General features: G+C 42.2%; 1 protein-coding gene across 1 annotated transcript in view; it reads left to right on the forward strand.

The window, feature by feature from the left end:
* The window catches only part of podxl2 (podocalyxin-like 2), a 47863-nt gene extending 28443 nt beyond the window's left edge, over positions 1-19420 (forward strand). The window contains exons 4-14 of the mRNA XM_079578391.1: positions 2904-3022; positions 5622-5820; positions 8746-8924; positions 10052-10115; positions 10592-10791; positions 12376-12450; positions 14295-14451; positions 14529-14590; positions 15509-15685; positions 15945-16142; positions 19262-19420. Of these exons, the coding sequence (XP_079434517.1) occupies positions 2904-3022; positions 5622-5820; positions 8746-8924; positions 10052-10115; positions 10592-10791; positions 12376-12450; positions 14295-14451; positions 14529-14590; positions 15509-15685; positions 15945-16142; positions 19262-19321 (1490 nt within the window). The 3' untranslated portion in view covers positions 19322-19420. The remainder of the gene's footprint in view (positions 1-2903; positions 3023-5621; positions 5821-8745; positions 8925-10051; positions 10116-10591; positions 10792-12375; positions 12451-14294; positions 14452-14528; positions 14591-15508; positions 15686-15944; positions 16143-19261) is intronic.
* The last annotated feature ends 6410 nt before the right edge of the window (positions 19421-25830 follow it).

Here is a 25830-nt window from a genome sequence, read left to right on the forward strand (position 1 = left end):
TCTCTGATGATGAAGGGAGACTATTCCAGTACCTGGTGCCTTTTACAGAGAGCACAGTCTGTCCAGAGGAGGTTCTCCTGTGTGGAACCTCACAGAGAGTCTGTCCAGAGGAGGTTCTCCTGTGTGGAACCTCACAGTCTGTCCAGAGGAGGTTCTCCTGTGTGGAACCTCACAGAGAGCACAGTCTGTCCAGAGGAGGTTCTCCTGTGTGGAACCTCACAGAGAGCACAGTCTGTCCAGAGGAGGTTGATGCTCTCACATCCTCCACCACAGGTCTGGGCAAACCAGGGGCCACATTGGAGTTTTGAATTTCCCACGAGGGCCAAACCAATCATGCCAGTAATGTGGAATGTGAAAAGCATTGGTTTTCCCACTGCTTACTGGGATTGATCATGATTCCCAGGCCTTACTTCACCTCTGCACTACCAGGAGTGGGGTTCGAACCCACGAGGGCTGATGCCCATTGGATCTTAAGTCCAACGCCTTAACCACTCGGCCATCCTGGTTACACGTTGATTAGAATTTGTTTTATCTTTCAATTAATCTACACACACCAACGTCACACACAACCAAATAGATACAGGTTCTAGAGCAGGGAGAGGCTATAGATACAGACGGCATCTCTGGAATCACCCATATATGGTCATGTTTGAAAACAGTTAAGGGGGAAAACAACTTTGAAAAAATCTAAACTTTCTCTAATTATTCAAAAACTACTGTAACAAACGCTGAATTATGAAAATAGTTTCTACTAAATAAAGATACAAAGACATGGGGAGGAGCAAAGTGGTTAAACAGCCCATAAATACATGAATAACGGAGAATGCTAACTTCATGCTACATGTTAGCGTCAGGCTAATGCTAACGGTTAGCTAGCGCTAGCTACAACTGTCGTTTTTTCACTTCTACTGAACAATCTGCTGTGAGAAAATATCAATATGGACCTGATTTACACTTGACTTTATTTATATGTGATAATAAGTTGATATTCCACCAGAAAATGTCTAAAAAGAGTGAAAATTGTGTTGAGGCCACGCCCCCTTCTATGACGAGATGCGTCTGTATCTATGTCCGGCCCAGGGGCCAAAGCCGGTCCTCCAGCATAGAACCTCTGGACCTCAAGAGGATTTTGAGAAGTAACTTTGCACAAATCAGAGAACAAACTTGCTCACACTTATTCTGAAAATGTCCCGTTGGCATGGAGGCGACTAGTGCTTGTGCTTAGAAGGCCCTCAGTCCTTCGTGTCCTGAGGTTCTAGCACAAGGTTCAAACCTGACAGTGAAATCATGAGGATCGTCTTGATATCACATCCTGGAGAATCCGCCATTCGAGAGAAAGATGGAACTGAGTCAAGAATGATACATTTGTAGAGTCTGAAATATAAAGTTAGCTGGTTTTAGTCATAGTAAAAGACAAGGCCGTGGGAACCCGGGGTGCTGAGGGCGCTGCAGCACCCCCTGGTGGATAGTTTGTGAACTGCGGGCAATATTCACCCCTTAACTCCCACCTGAACCGAGCACAGTTTCTCCAGCTTTACCCCAATCCAAAAGCTCCTGGAAAAAAGGCGTGAAAATAGCAACAAAACGGAGACGAAAACAATGGTGGAAATGTGAGAAAAAATTGAGAAAACATTGACGAAAAAGTGACAAAATTTTTTACAAAAAATGACAAAAAAGTGATAAGAGTTCGACAAAAAAATGCGAATAATTTGACGAAAAAGTGACAAAAAAAATTACAAAAAATTACAAAAATTGACAAAATTTTGATGAAAAACTGAGAAAAAATTGTCGAAAAATTGAGAAAAAATGGACAAAAATTTGATGAAAAAGAAAGAAAAAATGGACGAAAAGGTGACAAAAAATTGACCAAAAAGTGAGAAAAAATGTAAGAAAAATTGCGAAATAATTGACAAAAAAGTGATAAGAATTTGACCAAAAAATGCGAATAATTTGACGAAAAAGTGACAAAAAAGTCACGAAAATTTGACAAAAATGAGACGACTGCCCGACAAAAAAAATTATGAAAAAAAATCTGACGTGAGGAAAAAGATCAGTTTAGTTTTGTAGGTCTTTCAAATGAGGCGTCACACTGGCCTACAGGATTTGGGTAAAGCTGAACTGGAGAAAATGCTCTCGGTTCAGGCGGGAGTTAAGAGGTTAAAGTCTAAATTATTACATTATTATTATTATTATATTATTACAAAAAATTGACAAAAATTTGACAAAAAAAATTGACAAAAAATTTACGAAAAAATGATGAAAAAGTGGCAAAAATGTCGCAAAAAAATGACATAAAAATGACAAAAAAAAATTACAGAACAATTGACAAAAAAATGATGAAAAAATGATGAACATGTGACAAAAAGTGACAAAAAATGTACTATTTGACCAAAAAAATTACAAAAAAGTTACAAAAACGAGTTGAATCCCCCTCCAAAAATGATGATGATGTGAGGAAAAAGATCCATTTAGTTTTGTAGGTCTTTCAAATGAGGCGTTACACTGGCCTACAGGATTTGGGTAAAGCTGAACTGGAGAAAAAGCTCTCGGTTCAGGCGGGAGTTAAGAGGTTAATAAATAGGATTTATGCACAGAAAAAGTATTTTGGGGGTAGATTTTGTCCCTCAGCGCCCCCTAACTAAAACATCTTCCCACGGCTCTGGTAAAAGAGGATATTAGAGGATATTATTTTGCCTGTATAAATGTTGTTTTTGGAGATTGTCGATGTTAAAACTATTGTGCAGCCCTTTCGTGTCACAAAACTAAAAACATGTTATTCTGCGCGGGTGTTCAGTTTGTTTAGTATTTCCATGATCATCTCTTCAGTTTCTGCTCAAAGCCTCGTGTCAAAACCTCATGTGTCCCAGAGCCATGTGTTTGTGACGTTTGCCTTTGTGTCCCAGGCTACAGCTCCTCCCTCCACGACGCCGGGCACGACGCCGGGCACGACGCCAGCATCTCCAGCCTGGACCCGGTGCACGACTCTGGGCTTCAGGAGCACCGCGCCTCCCCCGTCCACGAGGTGAGAGACGGGAACACAGTGTTACTGAGACATTCAGATCAGAGCTTGGTGATGTACAATAGGCCTTCTAATTTAAGTTTGGGCAACAGCAGTGAGGTTCGTCAATCTTGCCCAGTTCTGCCACAGGAAGTTTCTTATATTCTCTGGTCACAACCCGGTGGTGTTTGAGGCGTGACAGGCGCCGCTGCAGATGGACTTGATTGGATGAGGTTTAGTGTAATCCAGAGCTCACCCACTAACCTGGAGACAGAGGATTTCATTAGCCCCAGTTTAATTCTGTTAGAAGCAGAGGTGGGAGACTCGAGTCACAATTTTTGGGATTTGAGACTTACTTGACCAAAGCTCCAAAAAGACTTGACTTGGGACTTGCTGTTTGTGACTCGAGACTGAACTTGGACTTGAGGCCAATGACTCTCAATGACTCGCTGTGACTTTATAGTTATTATTTATTTGAGTGAAACTGTCGAAAGATCATAATTCATTCCCTAAAAGCGGCGCATCTTTGTTTACATTATGGTGATTATCCACATGCGTGTTCGGTTTCCCGACGGAGCTTCTGATCAATACAGCGCGAAAAGGCAGGAGGAAATATTTCAGGGGCGAATCCGAGTATACAGGGGCTGGGGCAGTACAGGGGAACCACTGACAGAAAAAACGCCAGAAACTAACAAAAATAAAAATATTGTTTTATATTTATGTTTCAGACTGCAGGGAAAAGCAGCTCATGTTTCATATTTTTTAAGTTGCCCCCCCCGGGCCCCCTTCCTTAAAATGCTGTCCCAGCAATTTTGTACATAGACTGTTTATGTAATACATATATTTTGAATGTTGTGGCGTTAAACTTTAAATCCAAATCCATGAGTTTCTAAAAGTTTGATTTTAGCCTAAATTTTCAAAATTACGGTATCTTGAGAAAAAGCACTTATTATTTTCAAGATTAAACACATGAAAAGTCGACACGCTGGCGTTTGTGACTTGAGGTGACTCGCCGGCTAAAGCAAGACTTGACTTGACTTGACTTGACTTGAGCCCGTGACCGATTGACTTGGGACTTGCATTTAGTGACTTACTCCCACCTCTGGTTAGAAGTGGCTGGATGTTTGTCCTTTAGGCCAAACGTGGAGGGTGATATTATGATTGTAGCTTCAGGGAGGGCAGAGAAGAGGCAAAACATGCATACTTCCAACTAGGGCTGCTCGATTATTGAAAAAATAATAATCACGATTATTTTTGTCATAATTGAAATCACGATTATTTGTTGCCTTTTAAAAAGTCTTTATTTTATTTATATATTTATTAATAAAAAAAACGATGCTGAATATTTTCTGAAAGTCATGAAAGTACAAATGATTTCAAGTTTGCCTCGATTAAGGAGAGGTCTCTGTTTCACACCTTCTGTCACTCCCTCATTAAAAACATGGCTGAAGTGTTGCCTTGGCACATTCACGTATTTCTGAGTAATCTGTAAAAACTCTGATGGCGGCCATTTTAGGGATAGGTTTGCCCGAGTCCTCCTAGGAACGCCCCCACCTCCTGGAGACGCCTCCGAGCTTTGGTCACCAGCCGAGTAACCAACCACTGCTCCTCAGCAGAACCCCCTCCCCACTGATGCCACAGACAGCGTGTGGAGGGGGCGTGTCTAAAGACTCAGAGGTTCTTAAAGAGACAGAGGCCTATTTCAAGACATTCACTACAGCCATTTTGAGAGAGACATTTTATACAAGGCAGTGAGCTACAGGTGTTTGCGTTCATCTACCTCCAAAACATGTGGGCCAGGTTGGGTCAAAGTGACATCATGCAACTGCTATTGGACGAGTTCCGCATTTCTGTTCTTCAGGTTTAGGTGGACTTAGTCGTTGCTTCTGTGGAGAATTGGTTCTTGGTATTTGACAAGCTTCCTTGGAGCAGAAACCTTTTGCACATTGACCAGGGTAGAACATGGAGACCTGGAAGCTCAGAGGGACAAATAAATACTGATTGTGATACTGCTGGAGGAGCCGGGGAGAAAACGAGTCAGAGGAAGAGCTTTGTTTGCACAGATCACTAGTATATAATTGTACATATTTTTAGTGGTAGGAGAAACATGCAAACTTCACACAGAAAGGTTCCTTCTAGCAGTGAGGCACGAGCTCTAATAGTTCATGACATGTGTGATATTCAAGAGATGTGTTTTTTGTACTAAAGCATTTTCCTACCAGGAGTGGGGTTCGAACCCACGAGGGCTGATGCCCATTGGATCTTAAGTCCAACGCCTTAACCACTCGGCCATCCTGGTCATGCAGCATATACAGAAATGTAATTAAATCAATGTCTTTATAGCTCGTGACTTTGTGCTGAATCATCAGAGCAATGCTGCACTTGAGTATCATTTATTCCGATTCTTTTAGTCTGTAAATGCTTTTTTTTACTGCAGAATATTCCCTTAAATGTAATTAAAAGCAGAAACAAAGCTCTCTAGTTTCATAGTGATTTATCAATATTAATAAGGCATTCTCATAAGCCCCTAGCTATTTAGAATGTATAAGTGGTAATACATTGTACTAAATGGTTTTGCACATATATCTGTGACGATATCTGGATCTACTGTGCCGCATTTCAGGCGTCTCATCTGGACAAAGAGGTGTGGGAGACTGAAGAAAACCAGTCGAGTGGGTTTGGCATCCTGCACTCCCCCACGACAGCAGCTAATGTCCTTTCAAACTCATCCTCTCCTCCATCTGTGGAGCAAAGCACCGGCACGGCCAGTCCAGAGACCGACACCGGGACGGACTTCGGCCTGCTGGTCACCAACGGGAAAGGTACAGTGCAAACACATCGAAATGTATGTGTGAAATTAGCTTCAACGTTTCAATTCTTAATGGCTGCTGTTAAAATCAACACTGCAGGAAACAATCGCCTCTAAAGGTGGGATTTGTTGTTGAAAATTGTGGCTTTGAGAAGCAAATGCAGAAGGACCAGTTTCATATTGGAGATAATATGATTTGGACGTGTTTCATTATGATCAGAGACTCTGCCATCGTCAGGTGTTATTTCAGTTTCCTTAAATGTTTCCTCTACCAGGAGTGGGGTTCGAACCCACGAGGGCTGATGCCCATTGGATCTTAAGTCCAACGCCTTAACCACTCGGCCATCCTGGTGCTTTCTCTCTTTGTATTTTGGTCGGGAGAGTGCGGGTCAGTGTTAATTTCGTCGACTAGAATATTTCGTCATAATTTTAGTCTAAACATTAGACTAAGACTAAATTAAAAGTTGTTTATGAGAATAAAACTATGACTAAAATGACTCTCAAAGTGCTCACACACACAGTGAAAACTAACAACAATAAAAAGCGCACAAAGATTTAAAAAGGGAACAGAAAAGTCTTCAGTCCTTTAGGAGTTTAGGAGCCGCCGCCTGGAACGCTCTGTCGCCCACTGTCCAGAGTTCTGTTCTGGGGATGGAGAGACAGGGAAGGACTGGCCATAAGTTCATTCTGGAAGAGCACAGAAGGGCCACTGGTCCCGCCTCAACCGAGCTTTACCTGAATCTAAAAGCTAAAAAGAAAAGCATCAAAATAGCGAGAAAAAGAGGAAGAAAACATGAAAAAAACACAACAAAAAATGATAGAAAAAATAATTAAAAAAACAACAAAAATGTGACAAAAATGTGACAAAAATGTGACAAAAATTCAACAAAAATGTGACAAAAATGTGACAAAAATTCAACAAAAATGTGACAAAAACTCAACAAAAACTCAACAAAAATTCAACAAAAATGTGACAAAAAAAACCCCAAAAAATTACAAAAAAGTGACAAAAGTGTGACAAAAATTCAACAAAAATGTGACAAAAACTCAACAAAAATGTGACAAAAACTCAACAAAAATTCAACAAAAACTCAACAAAAGTGTGACAAAAATTCAACAAAAATGTGACAAAAAAAAAACATACAAAAGGTGACACAACACAGCAACAGCGCGAGGAAAAAGGTCAGTTTTGTGGGTCCGAGCTTTACCCAAATCTAAAAGCTAAAAAGAAAAGCATCAAAATAGTGAGAAAAAGAGAAAAACACGGACTTAAAACACAACAAAAAATGATAGAAAAAATAATTAAAAATTCAACAAAAATGTGACAAAAACTTTCAAATGAGGTGTTCCACAGCCGAAAGAGGACAGAATGCATTTGGTTTAGGCGGGGGGTCAGAGGTTAAAACATGTATTTGTGGAAGTGTCACATTTACGCTCATTCGGGCCAGGCTGGTCAGAGTCCAGGGCTGTTTTTCAGTTCCAGTCCGGCCCTGTGGAGAGAAGTGTTCTGGCTTCAGTTTTGGAGTCGTGTAACTGTAGGAAGTTATCTGTCATCCATGCCTCCCTTGAGGGACCCCGCAGGTGACAGTGTGGGGCCCCAAAGCCACATACTCAACTCTACCCGCCAGGAATGATTTGAACCAGGAGGTAACTGTTCCAGACAGTGTGTTGCATTTTCATTGTGATCGAAGTCTTTGCCATTGTCAGGTATTCCTTTTTCCATACTTAGACGTGTTCTTTCCTGAGCTTAGACGAGTTGATGCATTGAGTGGCTGGTCTTTACGCGTGCGCTCAGTCAGTTAAAAACACCAGAGATAAATGTAGCCTCTCCTCCTCAGGGCTAAACACATATCTCAGTGTGGACAAACAGTGGCCTATTCCTTTAAATGTTCTTTCTACCAGGAGTGGGGTTCGAACCCACGAGGGCTGATGCCCATTGGATCTTAAGTCCAACGCCTTAACCACTCGGCCATCCTGGTTATATTTGCAGAATTTGTTAAAGGAACAGGCCACCGTTTTTCCATACTGAGATATGTTCTTACCTGAGCTGTGACGAGTTCTTTAGGACCTGTCTGATCTTCAGTCACGTAAACACAGCGCAGACGGCGTTAGCATTTAGCCTCTCCCTCTCTCCTCTATAGCTCCAAAACAGGTCAAGATAGAAGCTACCAAGCTCTTCCACGTTTTCCCTATTTAAATATGGTTACGTGAAGTGTTCCACTACAAAGTATAATTACACACAATTAAACAATGTGGATTTTCTAAGCGGATAAAAGGGGGGACTATATTGTAAGGCGTAATAATACCAGGAGTAGTTCGAAATCCGCACAGTAAAGTGAAGATTACTGCGGAGAGGCTAAATGCTAACGCCGTCTGCGCTGTGTTTACGTGACTGAAGGCACGGGGGAAGATCAGACAGGTCCTAAAGAACTCGTCACAGCTCAGGTAAGAACATATCTCAGTATGTAAAAACGGTGGCCTGTTCCTTTAAAAACTCCCGATGTTTTTTTGTTGCAGCTGTGGCTGCACCAAAATTATGGAACGAGTTGCCCTTTTACATAAGACAGGCTTCTTCTGTGCCTGTTTTTAAATCTGTTCTTAAAACGCACTTGTTCACTTTGGCTTTTAACACAGCTTGAGTTTTTGACTTTTTACCAGATTTTATTCACTTGTATTTGATTCACCTTTTGTATTGTATTTTATGTTATGTTTGACCTTTGTAGCACTTTGGTCGACTCAGTTGTTTTAAAGTGCATTATAAATAAAGTTGCCATTGCCATATTATTTGGTCGGGAGAATGTGCGTCGATGTGTTTATCATTAAGCTTGTATCTGGGACGACACAAGCAAACTTAATACTTTATATAAAGCTTATAAACTTCATAACTGTACACACTGAATGCTCTTTTGTTTCTCTGTCCTTGTTTTCATCGTTGCAGACTCCGCAGACTCCGCAGAGACGGAGCGTGAGCGCGAGCTGCAGGAGGACACAGGACTGCCTCACATCACAGAGTCCCACCAAACCCCCACCGCCCCGGGACTGGCCCCCGCCCCGAGCAGAGAGCCCCTGCCCCCCAGCGTCAGGCAGGACATGACCGAGGGTGAGACGACCGCTGAGGCGAGCGGCAGCCATTACAGACCATGATGATGTGTTGTTTGTTTGTTGAAGTTGCACATTCTTGACTCTGTTCTATATGAAACACTAAGGCCCAATCTCAATTCTCCCCCTCTGCCCTCCGCTTAGCCCTTTCCCTTCGTTTTGCACGTGCACGAGAGACGAAGGGGTGTCCCAATGCTATTTTGTGGTGAGGAGTAGGGGTGAGCGAGAGGCCACATAGCCCTTCAAGCGAGGGTTTTGCTGATGCACACTTCAGACGAAGGGGTAGGAGGAGTTTGACAAAACACGGAAAAAGCTGCGAAATGAATTCACGAACATCATCACTAAGCACTCTTACAACATTTATAAAGTTACAGAACGGTTCGTTTGTGTAACAATTAAAACAGTCCATTGCGTTAAAAGTGTCAGTTCTACGTTTTCGCTTTGTTGCTGCAAATGCTATTTGCGCTGCATTGGCGACTTTTGCAATTTCTTTCCAAACTTTCGATACGTCGCTATTGCCATGACACATGGGGTTCATCGCTGCTGCGCCCGCTGTCTCCCCGCTGTCTCCCCGCTGTCTGTCTCCCCGCGCCGCTGTGCTCTGAGCCCGGGTCCGAAGCTGTCTGTCCCCGGTCTGAGGGTCCGAGGCTGTCTGTCCCCGGTCTGAGGGTCCGAAGCTGTCTGTCCCCGGTCTGAGGGTCCGAGGCTGTCTGTCCCCGGTCTGAGGGTCCGAGGCTGTCTGTCCCCGGTCTGAGGGTCCGAGGCTGTCTGTCCCCGGTCTGAGGGTCCGAGGCTGTCTGTCCCCGGTCTGAGGGTCCGAGGCTGTCTGTCCCCGGTCTGAGGGTCCGAGGCTGTCTGTCCCCGGTCTGAGGGTCCGAGGCTGTCTGTCCCCGGTCTGAGGGTCCGAGCCTGTCTGTCCCCGGTCTGAGGGTCCGAGCCTGTCTGTCCCCGGTCTGAGGGTCCGAGCCTGTCTGTCCCCGGTCTGAGGGTCCGAGCCTGTCTGTCCCCGGTCTGAGGGTCCGAGCCTGTCTGTCCCCGGTCTGAGGGTCCGAAGCTGTCTGTCCCCGGTCTGAGGGTCCGAGCCTGTCTGTCCCCGGTCTGAGGGTCCGAGCCTGTCTGTCCCCGGTCTGAGTGCACCTCGGCAGCCTCCGCTCAGGCCCGGGGCTCAGAGCGGAGGCAGCAGGTGCCAGTCCCCGCCCTGTGCGCACTGTGAGCGGGTCTACCTCTGATCATCCCCGCTGAGTGCGCTACATGAGCGGATCGACTGATCTCTCGCAGCTCTGGCTGCAGCCACAGCGGCCCCGCGGTAGAAGCAGCAACACACGGACGGGGAAGGAACATGTAGCGCCGGATGAAGCAGAAACAGATGAAAATCTGTTGGGTTTAGGATGAGACGAGTCCTGTTGTTTAGGTGTTACAGAACAGTGTCAGTCAAGTGATGAACTGGTTCAGTAGAAACGTGCTATAGAGACAAGTAGGCTTGTTTTTTTAAATATTTTTTTTTACATAACCTTAACCTAGTAAATGCAGTCAATAGGAGGGCTGTCCCATTTCTTAGGGCGGTCTTTTCAACCCTCGCCCTTAGCCCTTGGTTTCAGGGTGTAGGGAAAGGGCTAGGGGTAGGGGAAGGGGTAGAACAGAGAATTGAGATTGGGCCTAATAAAGCTGCTGTTTGTGTTCAGAAGACGGCGGCAGTGAGGAGAACATCAGGCCGATCGTCCCGCTGACCATCGAGCCCACCGTGACCACAGGCGTCACCGAGGCGTCCTGGGACTGGCCCGAGGTCACCAGCCCCCCGCCCGGCCGGAGCGCGGAGGTCGTGGGCGGCGTGACGGAGGTGCCGGGTCCTGAGGGAGACTTTGGAGACGTGGGGCCAGAGCAGCAGGTGAAACTGGACTCAGAATCTGACAACCATGAGCATTACCGAGGGGGAACGTAAGAAAGCCGACAATCTAACTAATATCGCCAATAACCTTGTGAAGGAAGTGAAGCAGTGGCAGAAGAAGAAGTCCGTTCTGTTACAGTAAAAGCAAAAGTCCTCCAATAACAAAATGTGTTGGACGTATGAAGATTTGAGATGTTAGAAAATGCAAAGGGAAAATGAGTTTGGACAACAACTATTTACAGTATATGTACTATCTCTTTTATTGTTTGTAACAATGTTGATTTGAATAAAATACTTCAATTTAGTTTCAGTGAGGCCTGCACAATATAACATGCGATACTGTGATACTGAATATATGTTTTTTATAATCCTATTTAACCCCAAATTGAAAGTAACGTGTTTATTTTCAAAAAATTGTGATCAAACAAGACTTCAAATAAACACTCAATCTGCCCCAAAACGAGTCAAAAATTGAACTAAATTATAACTAAAACTGAGCTTTTGCACATCTGTAAGATCCATGTATGTTTGTTTTATAAAACGTAGCTGACTTTGCCAAACAGTGTTTATCAGTGTTAATTTCATCGACTAAAATACACTGCAAAAAGTGAAAATCAAGCATTGGCTTAAATGACTTGAACTGAGGAAATGTTTCTTGTTTTGAGCGGTTTTCACTCATTTAGACACTTTTCCTGATCGGACCAAGTTTACTTTGCTTGTTTGAGGACATTTCAGACCAGTTCTAGGGTAAATCTCGCTTGGAATAAGAAAGTAAAACTGCCAATGAGATAAGAACAACTTTCTTACCCCATTGGCAAAGAAAATGACCTGAAATAAGGACGAAATGTATCGAAACGAGTCAGAAACATCTCAGAACAAGTGAAATAATCCAGGACAAATGCCCAACAACTTCTTAACCAGTCAAAACAACTAAAATTTGGATTATTGTGCTCAAATTGAGATGTTTATACTGATCTAGTTAATTACTTTTTGCTGTGTATTTAGTCTTAATTTTAGTCAAAGTGATATTTTTGTGACTAAAATTGGACTAAAACTAAATTAAAAGTTTCTCATGAGACTAAAACTGTGACTAAAATGTCCAGATATTTGAGTCGACTAAAATCAGACTAAATAAAAATGAAAAGGAGAGACTAAAATCATCCAAACTTGTATTGAGCGTCTGAAAGAGCCTCAGATCATGTAAATTCTCTGCCAAAGGATCAGCTCTGAGCTTTGTTCATGTGGAGCAGAAACATGAAGCAGAGGAACAACATTAAACATGATTATAATCAATATTATCAATGCAAAGTCCACTCAATTAGTCTTAAATTTAGTCAACTAGCAATTTTAGTCGACTAAAACTAGACTAAAATTGAAGATATTTTTGTTATGTTGTCAAAATGAACACTGGTGTTTATCTAAATCAGACCAGTGAATTATTGCAGCTTCTTATGTTACAGATATGTTGTTTTTGGCCATATATTGTGCCCTCAGTTTGTGTTTCCTCACTTCCTGAGCGCTTCTGTTTTGTATCTGGACAAAGATGGACTGTCCTTGTTCAAGTCAAACTGTTTTTCCGCGTAGGTCGTTTGCATCGACTGGAAGGAGCTGGCGGGACGAGGCTACGTGGTCCTGAACATGACCAAGAATCTGAACTGTGTAAGTTTCATCAGTTTTGAAAACATTGAGAGCATAGCAGGTTCTAAACTCATCTAAAGAGTTAGAGTTTACAGTACTCGGGCACTTCAGCTTCATTTCAAACCCCACATGTTCCAGGTGAGGTTGAGCACCAACATCATGTCAGATTTCATAACAAACAGCCAGGAACCCTCTTAGTTCTGCTGATCTACCAGGAGTGGGGTTCGAACCCACGAGGGCTGATGCCCATTGGATCTTAAGTCCAACGCCTTAACCACTCGGCCATCCTGGTTACTGCGTCCAGGTCACAGTGTCACAACCAATGGTTCTCAATGCCACAGAATTATTATTCACTTTTTTTTGGGCTCCCCAGACAAACATCACAAGTGATATTTAGTCTGGGGAGCGCCAGTTCATTTTCTTAAGGAGAGGTGTGGTTTACGATCGTCCATAGCTGTTTATTGAGCACTAGCCACAGCCGATCGTATCAGACGACGTATGACTTCGAGCTTCGTAAACTCGACGTATGACTTCGTAAACTTTCGAGCTAAACTATTTAGAACACGGCCTAAAGCTTGGCTTCAGACCATGGCTGCTGTCATGTTGGATCTGTAAATAAAAACAAACTACAAGCTTCCGTATATCGAATAGCTCGTCATCATCTTGCTGTGTTTTTATGTTCTCGTGATCATTGCTCAAGAAGAAAACAGTTAAAACACGGCTCCAGAGACGCACGTTTATGTGAAATAAGCAGCAAATGTGGCACAGACGTAGCAGCGCTGTCTGTCGAGCTACAGCAGGATTTACTAAAGATTAAGCTAAATTAAGCTGCTCAAGGCGCTAGCATGCTACCGGTTAGCAACTGTCAACACGATAAACACATGTGTGGCTCAGCTCTGACCTCTGTCACATGTTGTAGCCAAGGCTATAGATGTTTGTGGTTCAGGGCTTTCTCTTGGAGAGGTCAGCGCTGAGCTCTTGACGTTAAATGCTAACCGGTAACATGCTAACATCTTAAACTCTGACTCTCTGGTTTCTTCACTAAACGTGCGTCTCTGGGGCCGAGTTTTTACTGTTTTCTTCTTGTGCGATGATAACGAGTGCATAGAAAGACCACTGTCAATCAGTCATCTTTCATTTTCATCCTGAGTAGAGATATTGTTACATGTTGTAGTACTGCATAATTCTACTTCAGTATTCAAAATGGCCGCCATAACAACAAAAGTCACATGACTGAAAAGCATGTAAAACTGGCTACATTGCTCCACTGCAAGTCGGACAGAAATCTAACCGGCAGATGTCAGCTCTGCTTCCATCTGGCTCATCTCGAACGAGCCTCATTATGATCGAAGTCTCTGCCATCGTCAGGTATTCCTTCCTTAAAGCAACAGGCCACTGTTTGTCCATACTTATATGTTCCTGAGCTTTACGCCATGTTATTAGCATTTAGCATCTCTTCTACGGGGCCAAACATATATCTCAGCATAAACAGTGGCCAATTCCTTTACATGTTTCCTGTACCAGGAGTGGGGTTCGAACCCACGAGGGCTGATGCCCATTGGATCTTAAGTCCAACGCCTTAACCACTCGGCCATCCTGGTTATACTTCAGGACTCCCAGTGTTTTTTGTTATTTTTTTTGGTCGGAAGAATGCGTGTCAATGTGTTTATCATTAAGCCTGTAGATGGGACTGCACAAGCAAACTCACGACTCTTTATTGAAACAGCTGCGCAGCAAAGGGGAGCTCACGCCGAGGACCAGGAAGTGAAACCACTGGATATTTTGTGTCACCTGTTTTAGATCAACATTGCATTTTCTCCAAAGTGCCAGACGCTGATAAAGATGTCGTTTTCTGTTTGGCGCAGGAGGAGTTTCGGGCCGACAAAGGGGTGCGTCTGCTGACGGTGCTGGAGAGAGTTTTCGCTCGGAGAATGAACAGCCCTGAAGGATCGTGGATCCTGTACCTCAGCAAACCAGTGCACCAGCAACGCCAGCTGCTCATGAACGTGGCATCAGAGCACGGTACAGAAACTGAGCTGAAGTTCAGTTCTTCAGCATCAGCCTGACTAATGTACTTTACTCACACCTTTATGTTGCAGGAGTGATTCCCACCAAAGATGTGCTGGACATGCTGGGAGAGATCAGGAAAAGCCTGGACAAGGTAGAGTGTTCTCCATGTGCAGCGAGAAGAACAGAAATAAAGACAACATACCGTAAATGCTCTAATATAGGCCCAGGCCTTTATTTACTCAAGGGCATCAGGACCAGGCTTTTATTAGAACCAGGCCACAATTAGAGACAGGCCTTTATTTCTATTTGAGCAAAACGGCAACCAGGAAAACGAAGAAAAACGAGATTTGTTTCGATTTGCACCTAAAATATTAGGTTCATTTATTAATGAACATTTCAAACCCTCTCCCAGCGGCTGGAACATTGACGCCTTTTATTTTGTCGGGACAACAGGAAGTGTTTCGTTGCTGTTAGCGGAGCTTTGACATCAGTGTCGCTGCAGGTTTCTGTTTCGTTTTTACCGCGGACCGGATTATTTGTTGTTATCTTGTGTAAAAGGCGAGTTTAGACGGAGCGTTTGTGTTTGTGATCGATCATGAGACTGACCCGAGAGAAGACGAGACGCTCGCGCTGATGGGAGGAGTTATTTTGAGGCGTGGGACTGACCTGCACACGGAGCAGCTGGACGTGCTTTGAAGACGCGATGGAGACTTTATTAAAACCCTGGAGGGTCACACAACTCTCCCCCTGTTTCCAAATATGGTCACAGGAGGTTTGAAAAGTGGCTAAATCTGTGTCAAAGTTACGCTCGGATCAGCTCCTCCGCAGCGTCCCCCTCGGCCCGGGTTCAGTTTGTTCCTTCCTGCACCTGAGTTTTCATTTACACCAGTATGAGACAAATTCCTAACATGGGGAATATTTCTACTGTTATAGTTTCTAATAAAAGCCCCGGCCTGTTTTAGAGACCGGCTTTAATTTGCCTCTGAACCCGGCCTCTAATGGAATACAGTATTAGAGCATTTACGGTAAATCAAAGTCTAATTGTGTCTGTGTGTTGTGTCTTCTCCAGGTGGGCATCCAGAACTACAGCGCCGCCTCCAGCTGTCAGTCCCGCCCCAGCCAGACGCGCAGCGACTACGGCAAACTCTTCATCGTCCTGGTCATCATCGGCTCTGTGTGCACCATCATCATCACCTCCGGGTTCATATACATCTGCTGGCAGAGACGCCTGCCCGCCAAGACCACGGTGAGAACACGGAACTCAGATCAATGTTTAAGTCCGGTTTAGCAGAGATTGTGGTGAAGGTTTTCCACAATTACTAACTGCTAATACACTTGTCTGCTTTTCAGGGAGCAGCATAGCAGTTTACAACCACTGTAGGCTCAACTGCAACAGGCTTTTAGCGTCTTTACCTCCATGTTTACAAGTTTTTATGACCAAAAGCATCAAAACTTGAATATAAGAATCTATCTTTCTTTAATCTGTGTGTGAATTCTGTGTGCAGTTTCGAGCCGAGGAGCTTCACTTTGTGGAAAACGCCTGTCACGACAACCCGACTCTGGACGTGACCAACGACCACCAGGGGGAGATGCAGGAGAAAAAGCCCAGCGCTAACGGCCTGCCGCAGGGCCCAGGGGGGGGGTCTGCGGCCGGAGGGGGGGCGGAGAGGGGGGAGGGGCTGGAGGAGGGCCGGCGCTGGCAGGTGAGATATCGCAGTGATCTCCGTCCAGATGTCTGCCTCTGTGCTCGTCCAAACCATCTGTAATCCCGCACATGTTTTATCTGATGTTTCATTGCCGTCCCGTCCATTTTTACAATACATTGAGCCTCATGTCTTTGCTTGCACATTATGGCAGAAAGGTAAAGTTCACATCAGTTTCTACCAGGAGTGGGGTTCGAACCCACGAGAGCAACTGCTCATTGGATCTTAAGTCCAACGCCTTAACCACTCGGCCATCCTGGTCACATGTCAGTGTCTCCTTTGTGCACGACAAATTAAATTTAAGTAAGGATTAAACACAGAGGAGTCAAGAACACGACACAGTGTTGTTCCTCCTGCATTATAACGTCTAACGCGGCTCCTCGTTGTTTAATCCGCTTATACCAGGGTCCCACAAACCTAACATTTATAATAAATGTGTTTTTCATTGACTAAAGTCACTAAATCTGCCAGACTACGGGACTATTTTGTGTGGGTTATTAGCCGGTCACTGAAGGCTGGTCTCAGAGCGAGTCATTCTCCGCAGCTATTACGAGGATCTCAGTCAGGCTCAACGACACAACATCAGCACAGAATCACAACACAACAGGACTAACCCGGAAACACTTTTCCCTGGAAGGAAACACCGATATGCGGCACTCGTGGGCACCACTTATTTACCTTTTACAAGGTTTAACCTGAAGCTAGCTAGCTAGCTCAACCAGCTCAACTGTTTATGGAAACAGCTGCGGTGGAGTCGCTCACACCTGGGCCCCCCCAACTCAAACTTTTATGTTTGACTTTACTAATCCAGACAAAGATGCTTCAATGCAGGATCATTTTATGTACGCCTGAAAATGATGAATAGCCTTAACCGTTTCCAATAGAAATGTAAAGCTCATATGTTATTAACAGTACCTATACAAGGTTTAACTTCTGCTTTTGGAGTCTCTATTACTCTCCACTCTAAGTTATGCTTGAAAGTTGCCAGTGCAGTGTCTGGCTCGGGCATGGACTTCATAAGATTAAACATGTGCATAATTTAGCATCAGCCGCAGGTCTGGCCGGTCCAGACTACAGTCCGAGTCCAACTTGAAGAGACTCACACACAGACGCAAGTGTGAATCAAAATGTTTTGAGTAAATCTATAAATGGGCGTCTCTGCCTCAAGTGAAGGAGTCAAAACTAGGGATTGTCCACAAATATGATACTGAACCGATACCAGTTTTGGCTCTCGCGTTTTGAAAACACAACTTTCACCGACTAAATCTCAGTGATTATGGGGATGCTGTGCCTCATATTGAAGTTTGACGCTGGAGAATTCAATGGCTGAGTTAGTTTTAACCTCCGCAAACGTATTTTTCATCACAGCGTATAATGCCACGGCTAGCAACAGTATGCTAATGCTAGCGGCAGCGTGCTAATGCTAGCGGCAGCGTGCTAATGCTAATGTCAACTAATCAAAGCTGGGACAGAAAGTATGTTTGGAAAACCTCATTCAATAAAATAACCACTGCTGGAGCGGCCACGTGTTTTATTTTAGTTTATGAAATGCTGTTAAAGAATAACTGATGTAGCAGCCAGTACTAACCTGAGCTGCTTCTGTTGCCGACGGACATGTTAGCTGACGCGCTAGCTCACTGAATTCTTGGTCTCAATCAGTCTCGGAGGCTTGATTGTCGTTAAAAGCATTCCTTTATTACCATAATAGTCTAAAATCAGTTCATGCAGTGCAATTCGATTCATGCTCAAAAATAAAACATCTTTACCTCATATTTCAGTACCGCAAAGCGGTCAACAAACGTGTGACCCGTCCGCCTAGCAACTCTATACAGGTAGCAAAGGTCACCGCCTATATCCTGTGTGCCCTTGTCCTGCAGTGACCCCTAGCGGACGTTTACTAGGAGACTACTGGCTCCTACAACTGATATACACAACTTATAATAGAGTTCGGGAAATTCCACAGTTACCATGGAGATCCGCCATCTTTGCAGCTGTTAGCATACATTTCCATAGACTAACATTAGCTAAAAACTGTATAAAAAGTGGAGAAAATAGCCGTGGAACAGCTCCGTTAGCTGCTGAGTTACTGCTGGTAAATAAATCTAACTCACTGTGGCGTCCGAGTGTTTTAATGTGAACAATAACTCCAGTATTTTAACTTTTTAAATCTCCATTAGTTTACAATTGCTGCTAATCCCATAATGCTTAGCGATGTGACGTCACATTCCCGAACTCTATTGGCGGCGCGTAAACAAGCTGCAGCTTCTCTCTCTTGACACGGCGACTTTTCCACACTTTTCTGCTAACTGCATTTGCAGATTTTGTGATCCACATTGTTTTACAAGATGTTTTTGTACGTCTTTGCCACGTTTTTGTGGAGTTCAGCTGATTTTTTTTTATGCACCAGGCCATCAGGAAGCTGAACTCCCTGCCCTCCCTGTGCTCCCACTCCCACTCCACAATCAAGGATGAGAGAAATATCATGTCAAATCATTCACAAATGTTTTGACAAATAAAAAATCTTTGAATCTTTGAATGATCAGTATCACATTATGTGAGTTGTTTATATTAATGTAACCTACAGCCTATTACAGTTTTGTTTGTTATAGTAAGACAGAAGGTTTAGTTTACCTGCTTGACTAGTTTCGATCACTAGGTAGTAAGTGATCGAAACTAGTCAAGCAGGTAAACTAAACCTTCTGTCTTACTATAAGAAACAAAACTGTAACAGACTTCACCTAAGAAGACAGTATGAACCTTCTACAAAGACTAACCTACAGCCTGTTCTATACCCAAGGATTTAGTCAAAAAGTCCAGTGAACCTTGTGTAATGTTTGTTCCATTAGTTTGTTTAAGAGGCTACAAAAGTCTCTTGGTATCGGTTAATAGTTAATATCGGATATCGGCAGATACTCAAACCCCCAGTTTTGGTATTGGAAGCAAAAAGCAAAAGTATCTAGTCCAAATGTGTTTGTAAAGCACTTCAAAAAACAACGCAGTCGACCACAGTGCTGTACACAAATCCGATACAAATCACACACAGTATATAATGTAAAAAAAGGTCATCCCTCACAAAACTATGATACGCTCATAACGTGGCCGTCGTCTCTCGTTCCCAGGTGTTCGTGAATCAGGCGGCGACCGAGGAGGAAGAGGAGGAGCAGGACACGCATCTCTGAAAACAACAACAAAGAAAATGGCATCACTCAAGACCGAGAAATGTATCCGAGTCGGACGGAGAGAAGATGCTCGTAGAGGTGCCAACGTGAAAACTGTTAGTTTTATAGTGAAATAGAAAAGCGAGAAAAAGCTGGGAGCACTTGAATGTTTCAAACGCCAGGGCGGCATTTGTGTAAAAAACAATCAGATTTTGACGGAGAAGTCACGGCAATTACAAGTGTGGGAAACGCTTTAGGATAAAGCCCGCGAGCTCCAGGTGTGAGTGCGGGGAACAAGACAGTAAGTACACAAGTAAGTACAGGTACTTTACAACGTGTTACAGGGGGAACAATGTGTAACAAGGAAGTACAATGTGTAACAAGGAAGTACAAAGGGGAACAAGGGGGAACAATGTCTAACTTTGTACTTCCTTGTTATACATTGTTCCCCCTTATAACACGTTGTACTACCTTGTTCAAGGCCGTGGGAACCCAGGGTGCTGAGGGCGCTGCAGCACCCCCCCCCTGGTGGATAGTTTGTGAACTGCAGGCAATATTAAACCCTTAACTCCCACCTGAACCGAGCACATTTTCTCCAGCTTTACCCCAATCCAAAAGCTTCTGGGAAAAGCAACAAAACTGAGACGAAAACAAGGATGAAAATGTGAAAAAAGTGAGAAAACACTGACGAAAAAGTGACAAAAAATTTAAACAAAAATGACAAAAATTTGACAAAAAAGTGAGAAAAATTTGACGAAAAATTTACAAAAAATGGACAAAAAAGTGATAAGAGTTTGACAAAAAAAATGCGAATAATTTGACGAAAAAGTGACAAAAAATTTACAAAAAATGACAAAAATGGACAAAAATTTGATGAAAATTTGAGAAAAAATGGACGAAAAAGTAACAAAAAAGTCACGAAAATGTGACAAAAATGCCCAACTAAAAAAGTGCTGAAAAATAATCTGATGTGAGGTAAAAGATCAGTTTAGTTTTGTGGGTCTTTCAAATGAGGCGTTACACTGGCCTACAGGATTTGGGTAAAGCTGAACTGGAGAAAATGCTCTCGGTTCAGGCGGGAGTTAAGAGGTTAATAAATAGGATTTACGCACAGAAAAAGTATTTTGGGGGGAAATCTTGTCCCTCAGCGCCCCCTAACTAAAACATCTTCCCACAGCTCTGACCTTGTTACACATTGTTACCCCCTGTTACACGTTGTAAGAGTACCTGTACTTACATGTGTTACCCGTACTCACACCTGGATCTCGCGGGCTGTGTTCTAAATTCTAAAAATTCTACAAACTAAAAAAAATCATAACTTATCTGCATGAACGATCGATCTTATAGTTTAACGTGCCTTAGAATCACAATCATTTTTACCCCGAGGCTCCCGGGCTGTTACAAAAGTCTATCCTGTGTAAAGTATTTTCCAACTCACGGCGGGACGTTGTTGCAGGGTCGGACTGGCCATATGTCCGTTCTGGAAGAGCACAGAAGGAACCCTGGCTCGAGGGCCACCGGTCCCGCCTCAACCGAGCTTTACCCAAATCTAAAAGCTAAAAAGAAAAGCATCAAAATAGCGAGAAAAAGAGAAAAACACGGACAAAAAAACACAACAAAAAATGATAGAAAAAATAATTAAAAATTCAACAAAGAAAAATGTGACAAAAATGCAACAAAAATTCAACAAAAATGTGACAAAAATTCAACAAAAATGTGACAAAAATTCAACAAAAATGTGACAAAAATTCAACAAAAATGTGACAAAAATTCAACAAAAATGTGACAAAAATTCAACAAAAATGTGACAAAAATGTGACAAAAATTCAACAAAAATGTGACAAAAATGTGACAAAAATGTGACAAAAATGTGACAAAAATTTAACAAAAATGTGACAAAAATGTGACAAAAATGTGACAAAAATTCAACAAAAATTCAACAAAAATGTGACAAAAATGTGACAAAAATGTGACAAAAATTCAACAAAAATTCAACAAAAATTCAACAAAAATTCAACAAAAATTCAACAAAAATTCAACAAAAATGTGACAAAAATTCAACAAAAATGTGACAAAAATTCAACAAAAATGTGACAAAAATTCGACAAAAATTCGACAAAAATGTGACAAAAATTCAACAAAAATGTGACAAAAATGTGACAAAAATGTGACAAAAACTCAACAAAAATTCAACAAAAAATCAACAAAAATTTGACAAAAATTCAACAAAAAATCAACAAAAAATCAACAAAAAATCAACAAAAAATCAACAAAAATGTGACAAAAATGTGACAAAAATTCAACAAAAAATCAACAAAAATTCAACAAAAATTCAACAAAAATTCAACAAAAATTCAACAAAAATTCAACAAAAATTCAACAAAAATTCAACAAAAAGTGACAAAAAGAAAAGAAAAAAAAACATACAAAAGGTGACACAACACAGCAACAGCGCGAGGAAAAAGATCAGTTTTGTGGGTCTTAGCTTTCAAATGAGGTGTTTCACAGCCAAAAAAGGACAGAATGCATTTGGTTTAGGCGGGGGGTAAGAGGTTAAAACATGTATTTGTGGAAGTGTCTCATTCACGCTCATTTGGGCCCGGCTGGTCAGAGTCCAGGGCTGTTTTTCAGTCCCAGTCCGGCCCCTGCGTTGTTGTACGTTCTATTTAGCAGACTGCGAGGAACCCCGAACAAAGAGATGGAACGATTACTTCAAGGTGAACGGAGAAATCGCATCCCCACAGATCGGACGAGAGCCAAGCGCATTAAAGCTGGACCGCGCCACGTTTTTAATCTTCCACTTTGACCCCCTCCTGATAACCGTGACTTCTCCTGCACCGTGAATGAAAAACAGCCTGTAGTGACTTGAAACGGGGGGGAAAAAAAAGTTAAGGCACTTTATTTATTACGATAGATAGGCTCTTCTTGGAGAGGAAAAACACAAAAAAAAAGGACTATCATTGAGAAATATGCTGCATCATGTTAACTGTACGCCATCCAGTGACGAAGAATATCTCTATTTTGCTTATAGGAATGGTCATCGATTAGTGATATCGCTCTATAATCTCGCCTGTTTATGTGCTAGCCCGCTACCGCTGTTTTTCGATGTCGGAATGGCTGCTATGCTAGTGTGCTAACGGCTAACTCTGGAGGCTGTGACACACGGGCAACTTTTAGAGACGTAAAGCTAGCTAGCATGATAACATTAGCTTCTCCGGGGTCCACGTCGAGTCTCGAGATGTCGGTAATGTGTGGAAACGGGAGCTTCGCTGAGACGAACACTCAGACGCCGGCGTAGGGCTCGCCTGTGATTGTGTTTTAGTCCCGTCTTTATTCATATTTCATGTTTAACTTTGTTTGTTTGACACTGGTTTCTTGTGCTGCCCTGCCTGTATAGCAGAGGTTCTGGAAAAGGGTGCGATGATGATGAATAATTCCAGCAGAGAAAGACAATATGCCGCTTTTCATTTGCAATGAACCTGTTAAAGCACTGAAATATTTGTTTTTGTCTCAGTTCTTGGATCTTGGCGTTTGGTCACATTTGAGCCCCGCCCACTCTGAGTCTCTGTGATCTGATTGGCTTCAGAGTTAGACTTTAGGTCAGACACTGTGAGCGACAGAAACATGACGCTACAAGTGTGATCTTTATTTTGAACAGAAAGTCTCAGGCGACACTTCAGTCACAGACCGACAGGTGAAGAAGGAAGTCGTGGAGAATCTGCATTAGATCTTTCATATTTCTGCTGGATTTAAGAATAAAAGAGTTCAAGTGTGAAAACCCATCGTTTATAATATAAATGAAGACCAAAAATCTCTCAACTGTATCTGCTGTAAAGTCATGTTTGTCTCATGTTACAGAAGAAGCTCATGAGGTTCATTTCTTTAACAGTTACTATAGTAACTATTGTCTCCAAAGTAAAAGTAGATCCACCACAGTCCTGTCCACATCTGTCATGGTCCACCAGGACTAGGGCTGAAACAACTAATCGATTAATCGACGACTGATCGATTATTGAAATAGTCGACAACTATTTTAGTAATCGATTAATCGTTTTCTGGTTCACACAGACTCAAATAGAGCAAAAATTACGTGAAAATGTTGTATTTTTGATGAAAACTTTGTTTTTATGGAAAGTGTATGTAGTTCACTTTGTACATTGTAAATTTCATGAATATCTGTTTGTGTCTCATCCAATCAGGAGCAGAATTAGCAACAAGAGCCTCCAACAAACATTTACTTTACGTTTCCTCCATCAACACGTCCTCAAGCGGATCCACTTTAGCTTCATGTGATAAAAAAAATGGAAAAAATAACATTTTCATACACCATTCATAGCCAAGCGGCTAATCGATTAATCGTAAAAATAGTCGATAGATTAATCGATTACAAAATAATCGTTAGTTTCAGCCCTAACCAGGACAAACATGATTCTACATCAGATAATATTTATGGATATTTTTTTTAACCATTATTTGCATCAATGTTGTGAATTTCTTTGATAAGTGTAATTATAATTTCCATTTCCTTTTTATTTGATTTACTACATACTTTACTTTTAGACTTTACAGCGATGTATAAAGTTGTGTCCAAAGCAGAAGCTCCATGACTTCCTTCTTCACCTGTGGGTCTGTGACTGAAGAGCAATGAGGCCTCAGCCTTTTTACATAAAGTAAAGGCCACAATATATTAGCCTCATGTTACTGTCACTCATGGTGTCTGACCTAAAGTCTCACTCTGAAGAAAGTCAACTCACATTTACACTGAGGTTGAAAGGCGCCCCCTTGTGTCACCTTGTGTCCAAACGCCCGGAACATGACAGTGGGTCCAATACGGGATCAGGTATTTTAAGGGTTTTTAACTCAGTAACATTTAGTCATGATTATTTTAGTGGATTTCTTCATCGTGAGATCAATAAAGGATTATCTTATCTTTTATCTTTTCAAAGGAGAGTTTTAAAAGAAAACTCAAAACATGAACTATCTCCTAAGTGTCAGCTACACCACGATAAATGTTTTTTTGTTTTTTTGCTGTGGCCTAAAATATAGCGTTTGGGAAATAACGTACAGTACAGGCAGTGTTGGGGAGAATACTTGCCTAAAAATGTATTCTGTGATGTACTTTGTCCAATCAGAGTACTGTATTCTGATACTTTCACATTTATTTGCTTGATATCTATGCACAAATGTAGCGTATATGTGATGAAAAACATGAATTAGTTTGCATTATATTTATGTGTAAATACAGTGTAGTTGTCCCGCCTGTTATGAATTTATTTGTCATTAATTAGGAAGAAAAAAAGCACTTTGCAAAAGCACATCAGGAACTCAATAAACTTTTCCCTTCGATATCATGCGAATATGAAGCTAACATGTATTAGCTGAGCACCATAATGCATCCCCTTGATTTGAAGAAAGTAACTGTAAATTCTAAATACTTTCAAATGAAAGACTCCATGTATTCTGTTACTGCCCAACACTGAGTATACGTCTGATAAGTAATAAGCTGTTTCCGGGTCCAGACTGTATAGAGCGGTGGTTCTCAACCTTTTGGAGCCGCGACCCCCATTATAACAGTTAATTAGGATCGTGACCCCCACCCGGGTCAGACCATGGGAAAAACAGGGACATTAACCCCTTAACTCCCGCCTGAACCAAGCACATTTTCTCCAGTTTGGCTTTACCCCAATCCAAAAGCTTCTGGGAAAAAGCGACAAAACTGAGACGAAAACAATGATGGAAATGTGACAAAAAGGTGACGAAAAATTTATGAAAAAATGACAAAAATGTCTCAAGAAATTGACAATAAATTGCAGAAAAAATGACAAAAATGTGACAAAAAAATGATGAAAAAATTACAAAAAATTGACAAAAATGTGACAAAAAAATGATGAAAAAGTTACAAAAATGAGTTGAATTCCCAACAAAAAAATGATGGAAAAAAAATCTACTGACGTGAGGAAAAAGATCCTCTGGGTTCAGGCGGGAGTTAAGAGGTTAAACTATATAACTCTTAAAAAACAAAGAAAAAACAATGGCTTAAACAAAAATGAATTAAATTTAGAACAAATAATGGCACCCTGGTAAAACAGCATGTTTGCTACGACACCATAATAATAATATTAAAATATATATTTTATCTATATGCTCTAACGACCCCCCAAATTTGTCTCGCGACCCCCTAGTGGGTCCCGACCCCCAGGTTGAGAAGCCCTGGTATAGAGTTTCACAGCTAAACACAGCCAAATATGCAACTTTATCTGGTTGTTTTACGCCTAATTAGAATAATATATGTCACCATTTCTCCAGGCAAAAATAAGCCTTCATTGTGTATGGAAAAATATATATATATGTTTAAAAAGAGCCTTGCAGTCGCCTCTACAGCAGGTTCAAATCAGTTAAATCCTTTTATAGTGAACAGGGCTGAAGCTCCGTTGGACCCGGAAGTGGAGCGATGACATCATCACTTAACAAACCCATTGTAATTGGTCAGTGCTGGATCGTCTGCTCCGGAGGGACGGTCTGCTGTGATT

This window comes from Gobius niger (genome assembly GCF_951799975.1).
Source record: "Gobius niger genome assembly, chromosome: 20".
Taxonomy (NCBI): Eukaryota; Metazoa; Chordata; class Actinopteri; order Gobiiformes; family Gobiidae; genus Gobius; species Gobius niger.